The sequence below is a fragment of the Carcharodon carcharias genome, chromosome 13 (genome assembly GCF_017639515.1).
Source record: "Carcharodon carcharias isolate sCarCar2 chromosome 13, sCarCar2.pri, whole genome shotgun sequence".
Taxonomy (NCBI): domain Eukaryota; kingdom Metazoa; phylum Chordata; class Chondrichthyes; order Lamniformes; family Lamnidae; genus Carcharodon; species Carcharodon carcharias.
The window spans coordinates 30,572,260-30,587,724 of record NC_054479.1 but is presented as its reverse complement, the minus strand read 5'-3'; the positions used below and the strand labels follow the sequence as shown (position 1 = coordinate 30,587,724).

The 15,465-nt window shown below is 43.4% G+C and overlaps 1 protein-coding gene across 1 annotated transcript in view; it reads left to right on the top strand.

Moving 5' to 3' along the window:
- The first annotated feature begins 8,781 nt into the window (after positions 1–8,781).
- The window catches only part of sec14l8 (SEC14-like lipid binding 8), a 76,807-nt gene continuing 70,123 nt past the window's right edge, over positions 8,782–15,465 (top strand). The window contains exon 1 of the mRNA XM_041203222.1: positions 8,782–8,866. Coding sequence (XP_041059156.1) covers positions 8,813–8,866 — 54 coding nt within the window. The 5' untranslated portion in view covers positions 8,782–8,812. The remainder of the gene's footprint in view (positions 8,867–15,465) is intronic.

The following is a 15,465-nucleotide window of genomic DNA, read 5'->3' as shown; positions in this document are numbered from 1 at the left end:
TCTTTTTCATCCCAAAGACCACCTACTTCCACATCCATAACATCACCTGCTTTTTAAATTCCTCATTCTTCATCTTATTAGGTTATTTTGGCACCATTCATCGTCCCCTGGCTGAAACATGACTGCCTATCATAGTGTTGTCCAATATGATTGGCCACAGATGTGGCAAATTGATGCTGTTCATTTGCAGAGCCACACATATTAAATTTTGTTAAAGTTGCAGCGGTGGATATGAATATGGGTGTCACTCGCTAGACTGTTATTTGTCGTCCATCCCTAATTGAGCAAGGAAGAATCAACAATGTTGCAGTTAGGAGTCATATATTGATCAGACTACAATTTATGTTTATACTTGAGGAGGCGATGGCATAGAGGTATTCTCACTAGACTAGTAATCCAGAGACATAGGGTAATGCCGTGGGGACCCAGGTTTTAATCCCACCCTGGCAGATGATGAAATTTGAATTCATTATAATTCTGGAATTAAAAGCCTAATGATGATCATGAAACCATTGTCGATTGTCATAAAATCCTATCTGGTTCACTAATTTCCTTTAGGAAAGGGAGTCTGCTGTCCTTACCTGGTCTGGCCTACATGTGACTCCTGATCCACAGCATGTGGTTGACTCTTAAATATCCTCTGAAGTGCCCTAGCTAGTGACTCAATCGTTTAAAACCACCAGAAAGCCTAAAAGGGATGGAATTGGACAGACCACCTGGCATCATGGAAACGACAACAACAAACTCAGCTCATCAATCCTGCAAAGTACTCCTTACTAACATCGGGGGGTGAGTGCCAAAACTGGGAGAGCTGTCTCACAGACCAGTCAAGCAACGGGGTGACATAGTTATATTCAAGGAATCATACCCTACTTATAATGTCCCAGACACCACTTTCACCATCCCTGTCGGTGGGACAGGACATACCCAGCAGAGATGGTGGCACAATGGTATACAGTTGGAAGGCAGTTGCCCTGGGAATCCTCAACATTGACTCCGGAACCCATGAAGTCTCATGGCATCAGGTCACACATGGGCAAGGAGGAGGATAGCTGTAAACTGTAGGAGGATATCAATGGACTGGTCAGGTGGGCAAGAGCAGTGGCAAATGGAATTCAACCCGGAAACGTGTGAGTTGATGCACTTGGGGAGGGCTAACAAGGCAAGGGATTACACTTTGAATGTAGGACCCTGGAAAGTACTGAAGGTCAGAGGAACGTTGGTGTTCCACAGATCCCTGAAGGTAGCAGGGCAGGTAGATAAGGTGGTTAAGAAGACATATGGGATACCTGCCTTTATTAGCCGAGGCATAGAATGCAAGAACAGGGAAGTTATGTTGGAACTGTATAAAATGGTGGTTAGGTCACAACTGGGGTACTGCAATTCTGGTCATCACATTATAGGAAGGACGTGATTGCACTGGAGAGGGTGCAGAGGAGATTTGCCAGAGTGCTGCCTTTGCTGGAGGACCTGAACTATGAGGAAAGATTAGATAGGCTGGGGTTGTTTTCCTTGGAGCAGCAAAGATTGAGAGGGAACATGACAGAGGTGTAGAAGATTATGAGGGACATAGATAGGGTGGATAGGAAGGCATTTTTCCCATTAGTAGAGGGGTCAATAACCAGGCGGCATAGAATTAAGGTAAAAGGTAGAAGGCTAAGAGGGGACTTGAGGAGAAATTTTTTCACTCAGAGGGTGATGGGAGTCTGGAACTCACTGCCCGAAAGGGTGGTTGAGTCAGAAACTCTCATAATGTTTAAGAAGTATTTAGAAATTCACTTGCGTTGTCATAGCCTCCAGGGCTATGGGCTAAGTGCTGGAAAATGGGATTAGTATAGTCAGATCTTTGTTGACTGGCACGGACATGATGGGCCTCCTTCTGGGCTGTAACAGTATATGAGTCTATAAGGAAACCTCCAGCTAATTACCATGTCCTGCACGTTGCCCCTCGCCTCTCAGCTGATGAATCAGTACTTCTCCATGTTGAACATCACTTGGAGGAAGCACTGACAGTGGCAAGAGTGCCGAATGTGCTCTGGATGGGGTACGTAAATGTTCATCCAAGAGTGAATCGTAGCACCATGACTGACCGAGCTGGCCGAGTCCTAAAGGACTTAGCTGCTAGGTTGGGTCTGCAGCAGGTGGTGAGGGAACAAATGAGGGAAAAACATATTTGACCTCATCTTCACCGACCTGCCTGCTGCAGGGGCATCTTTCATGACAGTATCGTTAGGAGTGACCACCACACAGTCCTTGTGCAGACGAAGTCCCGTCTTCACATTGAGGATACCCTCTATCATTGTATGGCAATACCACCATGTTAAATGGGATAGATTTCGATTTTTGAGCAACTCAAGACTGGGTATCCATGAGGTGCTGTAGGCCATCAGCAGCAGCAGAATTATACTCAACCACAAACTGTAACCTCATGGCCCAGCATATCCCCTATTCTACCATTATCATCAAGCCAGGGGATCAACCCGGTTCGATGAAGAGTGCAGAAGGGCATGCCAGGAGCAACAGCAGGTAAACTTAAAAATGAGGTGTTAACCCGGTGAAGCCACAACACAGGACTATTTGCGTGCCAAACAGCATAAGCAGCAAATGATAGACAGAGTTAAGTGATCTCACAACCAACGGATCAGATCGAAGCTCTGCAGTCCTGCCACATCCAGTCATGAATGGTGGTGGTCACTTAAACAATTCACTGGAGGGGGAGGCTCTACAAGTATCCCCATCCTCAATAATGTGGTGCCCAGCATATCAGTGCAAAAGATAAGGCTGAAGCATTTGCAACAATCTTCAGCCAGAAGTGCAGAGTGAATGATCCATCGCAGCCTCATCCTTCGAAGGTCCCCAGCATCACAGATGCCAGTCTTCAACCAATTTGATTCACTCCATGTGATATCAAGAAATGGCTGAAGGCACTGGATACTGCAAAGGCTATGGACCCTGACAATATTCTGGCAGTAGTAAAGAAAACTTTTGTTCCAGAACTTGCCATGCCCTTAGTCAAGCGGTTCCAGTACAGCTACAACACTGGCATCCACCTGTCAATGTGGAAAATTGCCCAGGTATGTCCTGTACACAAAAAGCAGGACAAATCCAACCCAGCCAATTACCGCCCCATCAGTCTACTCTCGATCATCAGTGAAGTGATGGAAGTGGTCATCAACAGTGCTTTCAAATGGCACTTGCTTGCTCACTGATGCCCCCAGTTTGGGTTCCACCAGGGCCACTCAACTCCTGACCTCATTACAGCCTTGGTTTAAATATGGACAAAAGAGCTGAACTCCAGAGGTGAGGTGAGAGTGACTGCCCTTGACATCAAGGCAGCATTTGACCGCGTGCAGCATCAAGAAGCCCTGGAGTCAATGGGAATCTGGGGGAAAACTCTCCACTGGCTGGAGTCATACCTAGCACAAAGGAAGATGGTTATGGTTGTTGGAGGTCAATCATCTCAGTCCCAGGACACCACTGCAGGGGTTCCTCAGGGTAGTCCTAGGCCTAACCATCTTCAGCTGCTTCATCAATGACCTTACTTCCATCATAAGATCACAAGAGGGATGTTTACTGATGATTGCATAATGTTCAGCACTATTTATGACTCCTAAGATACTGAAGCAGTCCATGTTCAAATGCAGCAAGACCTGGACTATATCCAGGCTTGGGCTGACTGGTGGCAAGTAACATTTGCACCACATAATTGCCAGGCAATGACCATCTCCAACAAGAGAGAATCTAACCATCACCCTTAGACGTTCAAAGGCATTACCATTGCTGAATTCTCCACTATCAACATCCTAGGGGTTAACATGGGCCAGAAACTGAACTGGACTAGCCTTTTAAATACTGTGGCTATAAGAGCAAGTCAGAGGCTAGGAATCCTGCGATGAGTAATTCACCTTATGACTCCACAAAGACTGTCCACCATCTACAAGGCATAAGTCAGGGGTGTGTTGGAATATTCTCCCCTTGCCTGGATGAGAGCAGCTCCAACACTACTCAAGAAGTTCGACACCATCCAGGACAAGCAGCCTGCTTGGTTAGCACCTCATCCACAAACATTCAGTCCCACCACCACTGAAGCACAGTGGCAGCAGTGTGTACCATCTACAGATAGCACCACAGGAACTCACCAGGTTCCTTAGACAGCACCTTTCAAACCCACCACCAGTTCTATCTAGAACAAAAGCAACAGATAGATGGGAACTCACCACCTGGACACGCCCCTCCAAACCACTCACCATCCTGACTTGGAAATATATCACCATTCCTTCACTGTCACTGGGTCAAGATCCTGGAAGTCCCTCCCAAATAGCATTATGCGTGTACCTACACCACATGGCCTGCAGCAGTCCAAGGAGGCAGCTCACCACCACCTTCTCAAGGGCAATTAGGGATAGGAAATAAATGCTGACCTAGCCAGTGATGCCCGGATCCCATGAACGCGTAAAAAAAATCAGAATATAGTTCAGTTGTCGAGTGACCTGGAACCTGAAGGACCAATTGCTTAACAAAGCAAGAAAAATAGTCTACCACGTGTTACCTTCTCTGTTCCTGTTCTCTCTTTCTATCTCTAAATGACAATACATTTAAGTCTGATGGACCACTCTGAAGAACTGTGATGGCAGGGCCGGGCTTCGGAAGGACAGCAGTCCAACTGGTCTCAAAATTTTCTTGGGACCTAGTGACACAGGGAGTGTTAATTGAAGAATTTGGTTTTTATTTAGCTCACAGTTGTTGGTTTTCACAAAAAAATTGAGGAGTGAGTGCTGGACACACTACACGGCTGCCAGTGAGGGTTGAAATGTAAAACTTTGGCAAGCTGAAATGGGGATTTGTTTTTCTGAAATCAACAAGAATACACTGTCAAAAACAGAACACTTCTGTTAACAGATTATCACCACCCTTTGAGGGTTTTGTCGTGAAAGTATAATAATTTTCATAATATTTTTCTGGTTTATTGTAAAGTAGGCTTATGGGGGTAAGTAGCTGGGCCTGTCTGTGTGTGATTGAATTACATTTGGTGCAAGTTTTAGCTCATCAAAAGAAGCTGGGTGCTTAACATGCTAATGAGTAAACATGGTTGCTTTCTTAGCATGTAAGGTGTGAAGGGAATTTGCAATTTTAGATAGATGAAGGGAGATTTGGATCTCAGCCTATTTGCAAATAGACAGATAAGCAAGGCTAAGGAACATTTTTCCCAAAGGTTACTGACAATAAGTAGTAGCAACACGAAAGTTTTTATATTGTCAGGAAGATATGGTTTCAAAGACAGATGGAACAATAGAGTTTACATATCAAGAACAGATGAACATATGTAAAGGAGAATGAGGCTATGTGTCAGGAGAAGGCATTATGAGATCTAACAGAAGTGCGTGAAATAGCCTTAATGAAATCTGCAGTATTTGTGAATAAGTCTGTTGTCTACCGAAACTGAAGCTGGAGAAAAGCCATTTGGAACTCCCCTGTCCAGGGTGTTAATTTTCTGGATCTGTTTAAAATCTAAAACCTATCTTGGACTGTTGCCTTAAAGGGGGTGTAACTGGGAGTCAGGTTAATTAGGAATTTTAGGAGTTATTAAAGCTGTAATTTGTACTCCTATGTATAATGCTTGAAATCTTTTCTTTTGTTAATAAATATTTTAATTTAATTTTTTAAAAAATCTCTAAAATTCTTGGTGGACGTATTACTTCTGAATTCAGTAGATGCATTTTGAAATAAATACAGATTGCAAAACTGTTGTGATAGCGTGATCAAGTTTCCCTCATGGATTTTATCTGCCTGGCACACATCATCTACTGTGTCATAACAGGTTTATAGAGCAGACTTGCTTTGTGGAACAGTTGGATTTGCAAAACTCTTTTGAAGCGGTTCACCTGGCTCTGGCAATGAATGTATCAGCCTTGATAGCTGACGGTTTAAAACCTTAAACCTTTTTCAAAAGATTGCACATTTGTTTTATTAATATTGCACATATTTTGCATCATCTGGTGAGTACAGTGACCTGATTGCCACAAATTTGGCGAGCATTGAAATTCTATTGAACAATACTTACCTATCAGGATTGACTAAAAGGAAATGTACAAATGAGAAGCAGACTTTTGATTTTTCTTCACTCCATGTAAGAAGTACCTTGTCTCTGTTTGGCACATCTCCCTGATGATTTGGAGAGAAATTGTGACAATGAATGCACATCTTAGAACTCAAAGTACAGCATGCTGAAGCGCAAAAGCTCCATTCTGTTCCACTCAGCCAATATTTACCTTAATTGATGTAAAGTACACTGATGTACTCAATCTAAGTGTATAACGGTAAATATATTAAAATTCTTAAGTGTTTGGTTAACATTTTATATTTTTTAATGCATGCCACATATATCTTCAGTTTTTAAGTTTGCTGTTGCTTCCTGTGCTTTCTGTTGATATCAAAAGCAGGTAATGTAAGAATGGAAAATTTACAAAACTCAAGGGAAATCAAATTAAATTTGCAGAGCATATGCCCACCATATTCTTACAAGCAACAACACTCTGAATAATATTTTTAATTTTTTAAATTACAGAGAAGTAGTAATGCTTAAAACCTTAGGCATCAGCAGTTTTAACATAATATTAATTTATGATTCACTCAGGGCTCATCTGAATGTTTTTATTTCTCATTGGTGAATTAGTATTGATTGGGTTGACTTACAAACAGGTTTCAACAAAGAATCTAAGTTATAGTGCAGGGTAGATTATTTATCCTGCCAGTGGGTTTTATTTTTTATTTATGTAGACGGGTCAGACCGATGTGTTCAATGATACAGCAACCATTCATTATTCCTGCAAGTTGCCAGCCAATTGTGCTGTGGCAGCAACTGTATTAAAATATGATCTGCAATTAGTTAGAAATAACTTGCTTTCACATTGCACCTTTCACAACATTATACCGTCTTAAAGCACTTTACAGGCAATGAGTACTTTTGAAGTATAGTCAGAATTGTAATGTAGGGAAACAGAGAAGCCAATCTGCATGTAGCAAAGTCCCAAAACAGCAAGAGATAAATGACCAGATAATCTGTTTTAGTGAAGCTGGTTGAGGGATAAATATTGGCTATTGGCCAGGGCACAAGGGAGAACTCCCTTGATCTTCTTTAGTGCTATGAGATCTCCTTTACATCCACCTGAGAAGATGGATAGAATGTAATGCTTCATTTGAAAGATGGTGCAGCTTTGACAGTGCAGCAGTCCTCCTATACTGCACTGAAATGTCAACCTGAATTAGGTGCTCAAGCCCATGGTGTGGATCTTGAATGTACAACCTCTGAGAGAGTGCTACATCTGAGCCGAAAATGGACCGACACCTAAAGTTCACATAGCATTTTTACGTTTTGTATCAAACGTATCAAAAGTGGGACTGGAAAAGATCCAAGATCAAAAGCACCCGCTTAGCTGGGATATGGTGTGCAAGTACATGATGCAGATAGAAATGGAGCAAACCAATAAACAAATCTATATTTCTTTTTACATCACAACACAGTCCATTCCCATTCAAATGATTATTTTTTTTGTGGAAGATTTTCCCTAGTGGCAAACCACATTGGCATACCAACTTGGAGTAAATTTTGCAACAACAACCTACATTTATATAGCACATTGAGAGTAGATAAATGTCCCAAAATGCTTCACAAAAGCTTAATAAAACAAAATGGAATTCAAGCCAAACAGGTGACAGAAGCTTGGTTGAAAAGGTAGGTTTTAATGAGAAGCTAAAGGGAAAGAGGGAGGTGGAAAGAATTGCAGAGGGAATTTCACAATGTGGGACTTAGGTGGCTGAAGGTAGTGCTGCCAATGCTGAGGTGAAGGGAAAGGTAGAATGCGCAAGGGGCTAGAGTTGGAGTTCTAGAGGAAGCTGCAAAAATAACAGAGACAGAAATGGGGGAGGCCATGAAGGTATTTAAGATTGATAATTTTATACTTGCGATGTTAGGAGACTGAAGCCAATAAATGTCAGTAATGGCTGATTGGAAAATTGCAGGAACAGATATGGGCATTTGTATTACCTGAACTTTAGAGATGGTGAAGGATAGGAAGCTAGTACATGAGAGCATTAGAATAGTTTGGCCTGGAGGTGAAAAAGGCATGGAGGATGTTTTCAACAGTGGATGGACAGAGGTGAGGTGGAGGCAGGCAATTTATAGAGGTGAAAATAAGCAGTTTTGTGCTAGGGAGAATATTGGGTTGGAAGCTCAGCTTGGGGATGTATAGAATGTTGAGACTGCAAATGGTCCATTTAAATTTGAAACTGGGGCAGGGAGATGGAGTTGGGGAAATTTGTCCATAGTTTACAGTTGGGAATTGCAGCTCATCCAAGATTGAGCATTGGATACATATTCTGACAGCAAAATGTAGTGGATGCATTGGGAAGGATGCTGGAGAAGTAGACCTGGGCATTGTCAGTATATTATTTGGAAACTGACCCTGGAATCTAGGTTAAGTAGTTCAACATGATAGTTACACTTTAGTTCCCTCCAATACTTTTTGAAATGGAGATGATTGTTTTCAATGGGGAGCTTTTATTTTCCCCCTCGATGGTACAAGTATAGTTTTAAAGTCAGCTTCATTCAAAATACATGGCACTGTTCATGGTTTGAAACAAAGCCTGTTTCCATATAAATGGATCGATCGTACATGGATACATTGTCCTGAATATATTTCAGAGCAGCAGAGGGAGAAATGCTATAGGAGAGGCTTTGCCAAGCGTCAGGAGCGAGGCGGAGCATAGCCACATAAACTAGAAGCCAGTCGGCAGATCAGGTTTTGAAGCAGCGATGAGCGGAAGGGTCGGCGATCTGAGCCCCAGACAGGCTGAAACTCTCAGCAAGGTAAGGGACAGGGGAAGGGAGTGCACTGCGACTGGGTGAGGAATCACAAGCAAACCGGTCTGGCGCCCAGCAGGTCTGGGATATCCTAATAACAGATCCTCTTAACACTTGGCTTGTGAAGACCTGCTTATTTTGTGATTACCATTGACGGGTTAGCTCCTCTGTGGTTAGTTAGGAAGATCACTGCCGTGCCAACATAAACGTCGACTTTGCACTATAGGCCCCGTAAGGCAGTAACTGGGAGCAGTTACTGGACACAGCTTCAGACGCGGGAGTTATAGGATTAAAACGATTCTCTTCCTGCACCGATCAGAAATTGCGAGTTGCGGGGATAAAGCTGACTTTGTATCCAAGGAAAAGAAATACTGGAAATGTGCAAAAGACGAGGACGAAAGGTTATTACAGGTCATCTGAGAAACTGGAGATCCAATGTTTGACCACAATCTGCCCCGATTAGCTTTGAGGTGGTTTTGTCATCTCAATGGACAGGGACAAATAACCTCCCGAGTGATGCTGGGCTGGGAGGTGCCAGTGGAGATATCGCTGGCCCTCAGCTTTCAAATAAAGCTTTACATAATTAATAGAATAAGTGATTATAAACGTTTGTATCAATGTGACTGCAGTAATTGGAAATGAACATTTTGTTTGTAGATGATGCAGCAGTTACCAAATCTTTGCTGCACCATTGTGGGAGGGCATCAGATGAAAAATCATGTTTTCTTAGAGGGAAAGTGGGGGAAAAAAAGAAAGAATCACCCTCTTTGTATGCTTTCCCCCTCACCACATGGGCTGCTCAGGTAGCGTTCAGAGCTGCAATGGCAAAAGCTTGGGAGAAAGCTGCCAATGGAACTAATTACACAGGGCCAGAATTTGCTGGAAATGTGCACCATAGCGATGCCACATTGACTGTGCATACCAGGAAATTATGGCGCAAGTGACCCAGGTCTTTACTTAACACCATAATTTCCTGGGACCCTCTGCACCTGTTCCCAGTGAACCCTGGCAAAACACGAAGAGCAGAATCGTCCCAGATTTGCACAAAGTGCGGTAGCGGGCAGGATAAAAGCCATTTTAGGTTTTTGCGCCCTATCGTCTCATTCCCGCCTCATTAATTATGCAGCCACAAGAAACACCCCATTTCGCTGATGGGCGGCCTCAGATTTGCCTGCCATGCTACCTCGCTGCTTCCTCATGCAGGGCACCACATTTAAACTGCAGCCGTGCACACACTTCTCAATGCTTACAGCCCAGGACTGCTCCGGTGAAGACATGGCCCCAAAAGCCCAAGAAGAGCACAGCCCCTAGTTCAGTGACGCATCCCTGGGATGCCTTCTGGATGCCTTGGAGGCCCACGGCGATGTCCTCGACCCCTGTGGCTGCAGAAGGCCCATCAGTCTCACCACTGCAGCTTGGGAGGCGGTGGCAGAAGTGGTCAATGCCAATGGCGCACACAAGAGGTCAGCCATCCAATGCAGAAAATGGATGAATTATCTCATCCGTGCTGCCAGGGTAAGGCAACCATCTCATTCCTCTAAACTCACACACTCACAAGGCCATCACACATTCATTGGCATCTCACTCACTGCCAGCTCAAGAGACATCACCACTCACTCTATCACACACACCCTCACATCTCTGTCTGGTCTCATCTCCTCTGGAGTCTGCCTCCTCAGCCCTCACCATCTTGAGGGAACTTGCACAGCTAAAATGTGCCCCCACACACAGTGGGATACCCCCCCTTCCCCAGTGCAGCCCTTGCCCTGCAGCCTCTTCCCTTGCCTGAGGCCACTTCTCCCCCTTCCCCAAGCAAGCTCTAGCCCTGAGCAATTGAAAAGCCAGCCCCTGCCTTATGGCTGGTCTGGTAGGCAGAAACCTGCCCGTGAGCTGCCCTAAAAGTGATGTGGTGCTGCCTGTGAAGCCTGGTGCTGATGACAAACAAACCCCAAATTCCTGAGTGAAGTGTAGCTTGCCAGGTGTTTATCCCTTATGTACAGTTGTGAATCACATCGACTTGCCTGGATGATCCAGTGTGGGGGAATGATTCCGGTGAGCAGGGTTTATGATGAGATGCTAAAGTATTGAAATTAGGTTCCCATCGTGCGGCGGCAGGAAATGCAGCCCCACCATTGACGGGTGGAGCAGACAATCACAGATGGGTTTCACAGCAGCGTGAAGCCCGATGCCAATGGGGCCAGAAAATTCCGGCCTAAGTATTCCACTTTCAAAGCTCCACCTCAACTATAACTCAATGACCATGCCTCACTTAAAATAAAAATGGAAAATACTCAGCATCTATGGAGAGGGAAACAGAGCTAACATTTCTGTTTGTTGTCTTTTCATCAGAACAGGATAAATTTAGAGATGAAGCAAGTAAAGAGGCGGGGCAGGGGTGGATAAAGAACAAAAGGGAAGGTCTGTGATAGGGTGGAAGACAGGAGAAGTTAAGTGACAAAGGGATAATGGTGCAAGGCAAAATGGTAATGGGACAAGAAAAAAAACAAAAGAAGGGCCTAGAAGAGGTGTGAATGGAAATCGCGGAATCATCAGCAACAGCTGACATCCAAAAGCAAAAAAAAGAAGTGGCGGGGGTTGCAGAGGTTAAGATCTGAAATTGTTGAACCGAATGTTGGGTCCGAAGGCTGTAAAGTGCCTCATCTTCTTGCAGACTGAACAGAGGTGTTCCGCAAAATGGTCATGCAATCTGAGTTTGGTCTCCACAGTGCAGTGGTGACTGCACTGTGAGCAACATATACAGTAAATGAGATTGAAAGAAGTACAAGTAAATCACTGTTTCACCTTTAAGGAGTGTCGGGGCCTTGGACAGTGAGGATGGAGGAGGTAAAAGAGCAGTTGTATGGTAAGGTGCCATGGGAACGGTGTTGGGGTGATTGAGGAGTGGACCAGGGTGGTTTGGAAGGAATGTCCCTTTTGGAGTGCTGAAAGGAGAGGGGAGTGTAAGTGGTGTTTGCTGGTGGTGTCATGTTGGAGGTGGTGGAAATAGCAGAAGAAAATCCATTGAATATGGAGGCTGATGGGGTGAAAGGTGAGGACAAGGGGAACCCTGTCATGAATCTCAGAGAGAGGGGAAGAGATGAATGTATGTGTGGAAAGTGGACACACACGATTTGAAGGCCCTGCCAACAATGGTGGGGCGAGTCATCGGTTGAGGAAAAAAGACATATGAGAGGCAGAAGTAAAATACTGCAGATGCTGGAAATCTGAAATAGAAACAGAAACTGCTGGAAATGCTGAGCAGATTTGGTAGCATCTGTGAGGAGAGAGAAAGAGTTAACATTTCAAGTCAATGACCTTTCATCAGAACAGACATATTGGAAGCACTGATGTAGAAGATGGTAATGTCAGAACAGATATAATGGAGACAGAGGCTGAAAATGCAGTGAGCCATTCTGAACTTCATTGACTTTGCAGGACCGTAAAATCCCGCTGGCATAAAATTCCACCCAGAGAAACCAGAAACTTGTGGTTAAATGGGAACCCGTGGATGTGCTGTACTTAGATTCCCAGAAGGCATTTGACAAAGTGCCACATCAAAAGTTCCTATGCAGAATAAGAGCTCATGGTGTAGTGGGTAGCATACTAGCATGGATAGAGGGTTGGTTAGCTATCAGGAAGCAGAGAGTAGAGATAAATAAGTCTTTTTTGGCTTGGCAAGAATGGAGTACCACAGGGATCAATGTTGGGGCCTCAACTATTTACAGGACGGAATTTTATGGCCCATCCCACCGGCGGGATTTTCCATTCCCGCCGAAGTCAATAGACTTTTGAAAGGCTTGCTGCATTTTACGGTCCCGCCCCACCACAATGGGACCATACAACTCCGTCCACAATTTACATCAATGACTTGAATGAAGCAAGAAAATTTATGGTTGCTAAATTTGCTGATGACACAAAGATAGGCAGGAAAGTAAGTTGTGAAGATGACATAAGGAGTCTGCAAAGGGACATAGATAGGTTAAGTGAGTGGGCAAAAATTTGGCAGTTAGAGTATAATGTGGGAAAGTGTGAACTTGTCAACTTTGGCAGGAAGAATAGAAAAACAGCATATTATTTAAATGGAGAGAGATTGCAGAGCTTGGAGGTACAGAAGGATCTGGGTGTCCTGGTACATGAATCAGGAAAAGTTAATATGCAGGTACTGCAATTGATTAAGAAGGCAAATGAAGTGTTGTTGTTTATGCCAAGGGGAATGTCCTATACATGTTGGGATGTTTTGCTACAGTTGTACAGAGCGTTGGTGAGACCACATATAGATACTGTACAGTTTTAGTCTCTGTATTTAAAAAAGATATAAATGTGTTGGAAGCATTTCAGAGAAGGTTCACTTAGCAGATACTTGGGATGGGGGTCAGGGGTTATATTATGAGGAAAGGTTGGACATGCTGAGCCTGTATCCATTGGAGTTTAGAAGATTGAGAGATGTTCTTATTGAACCATCTAAGATCCTGAGGGGACTTGACAGGGTGGATGTTGAAAGGATGTTTCTCCTTGTGGGATAGACTAGAACCAGGGGACACAGTTTAAAAATAAGAGGACTCCCATTTATGACAGAGATGAGAAGAAATCTTTTCTCTCAGAGGGTCATAAATCTTTGGAACTTTCTTCCCCAGAGAGCAGTGGAGGCAGTGTGAGTGAATTTTTTAAGGCAGAGGTAGATAGACTTGTGACTAATGTGAAGAGTGGGTGGGAAAATGGAGCTGAAGCCCAAGATCAACCATATTGAATAGTGGAGCAGGCCCGATGGCCATATGGTCTACTCCTGCTCCTTCTTCTTATTTTTTGTGCTCTTGTAACAAGGGAGCCAAAGGTTATTGGAGAAAGATGGAATGTAGAGTCGAGGCCACAGTCAGATCAGTCGTGATCTTATTGAATGGTAGAGTAGGCTCGAGGGGCCAAATGGCCTATGCCTGCTCCTGATTAGTATATGACTTACAGGAAGCAGGATGAGAGTTACTGTTGTCAAAGTAGCAATGAGAATCAGTGGGCTTACAGTGAATATAACCTATTCTTGGAAAAAGATTCCCCAACGCCTGCCCTTTAACCTCCTTCCTTATCACCATTCAAGGCCCCAGAGTCTCCTTCCAGGTGAAAGTGATATAATTTTATTTCTTTTAATTTATGTGCTGCTCACTGTGCAGTCACCTCTGCACCATTTTGTGGAACACCTCTGTTCAATCTGCAAGAAGGTTAAACATTTCACAGCCTTCGCACTCAACATTTAGTTCAACAATTTCAGATTTAACCTCTGCCCCCCACACCCCATTTTGTTTTTGGATGTCAGCTGTTGCTGATGATTCTGCGATTTCCATTCACACCTCTTCTAGACCCATCTTTTGTTTCTTTCCTTGTCCCATTACCACATTCTTTGTCTTACACTATCATCCCTTTTGTCATTTAATTTCTCCTGTTTTCCACGCTATCAAAAGACATGTCCTTTTGTTCTTTTCTGTCCTCCTTTCTTTCCCTGCCTCTGTACTTGCTGAAAACCTGTTACACTAATTTTTCTGATCCCAGTTTTTCCAGTTCTTGTGAAAAAGTCAATGACCTGAAATGCTAACGCTGTTTTTCTCTCTCTGTAGATGTCAGACCTGTTGAGTATTTCCAGTATCTTTCTGTTCTTACCCCAGGTTTCCAGCATTCACAGTATTTTGCTTTTGTGTCAATCTCTAATTTGCTGGATTAACACCGCTTTAATTGTCACTGTCACTTAAAGCCAGAATGCTGGCAGTAACATGGCAGCGAGCTGAAGGATTCATCAGCTGTTCAATGTGCAATTTTGAGTTAAAAATAATTGCAGACACACACATCTTTGAATTCCTAAAGTGTAACTGACCAGTTGAAATGCAAGGAAACTTTGTATGAGTAAAATATTAATGCTTTCCAAAACAATAAAAAAAATGTAAACAGTGATTTATTTCCATTAGGGAACAATGATTGAAGCGATTTGTTTCTTGGAAGGGTCAGGGTGGGTAAAAATACCACTGACCTGATTGCTTCTTTGGCTAATTGAAGGATTAAAATACTGATTTTATCCTCTAAACCAGGGTCCTGCAAGCAAACTGCATTTTTGAACAGGATCATTGTTGGGATCTTTATTACCATGGAATCACAAGAACAAAGATCTTCAGTGCGAGGGAGAGATGAGCCCATCCACAACCAGTTGTGTGCAAATACTCAATGTATCTATAGGGAGAGAAATAAAATGCAAGCAAGTGCAAACATGGGATTTATGTTCAATAGATTACTCAGCGAGCATTGAGTCAGGGTCTCGGTATCAGCGCAACATTCTTCATTTAAAGCACAGGTCCACTCTGCAAAGATTTAATACATTAATCACAATTCTTTGAGTTAATCTGTTTGTCAAAACATAACTTGCTATATTTTCCCACACTGGAATATAAAACCGGTAAGATTTAGGCTGTAGCCATTTGTTACTCTGCCTACTTTCTCCAGTTGACCAGGGCTGTGGACGGTTTTCCAGTCCAGCATTTCAGGCACAGCAACAAAGTTCATTTACAACTGACCTAATAATAATGAGGTTCCCAATAAATGCATAAGATTCTGAATTTCTTTTAATTTCA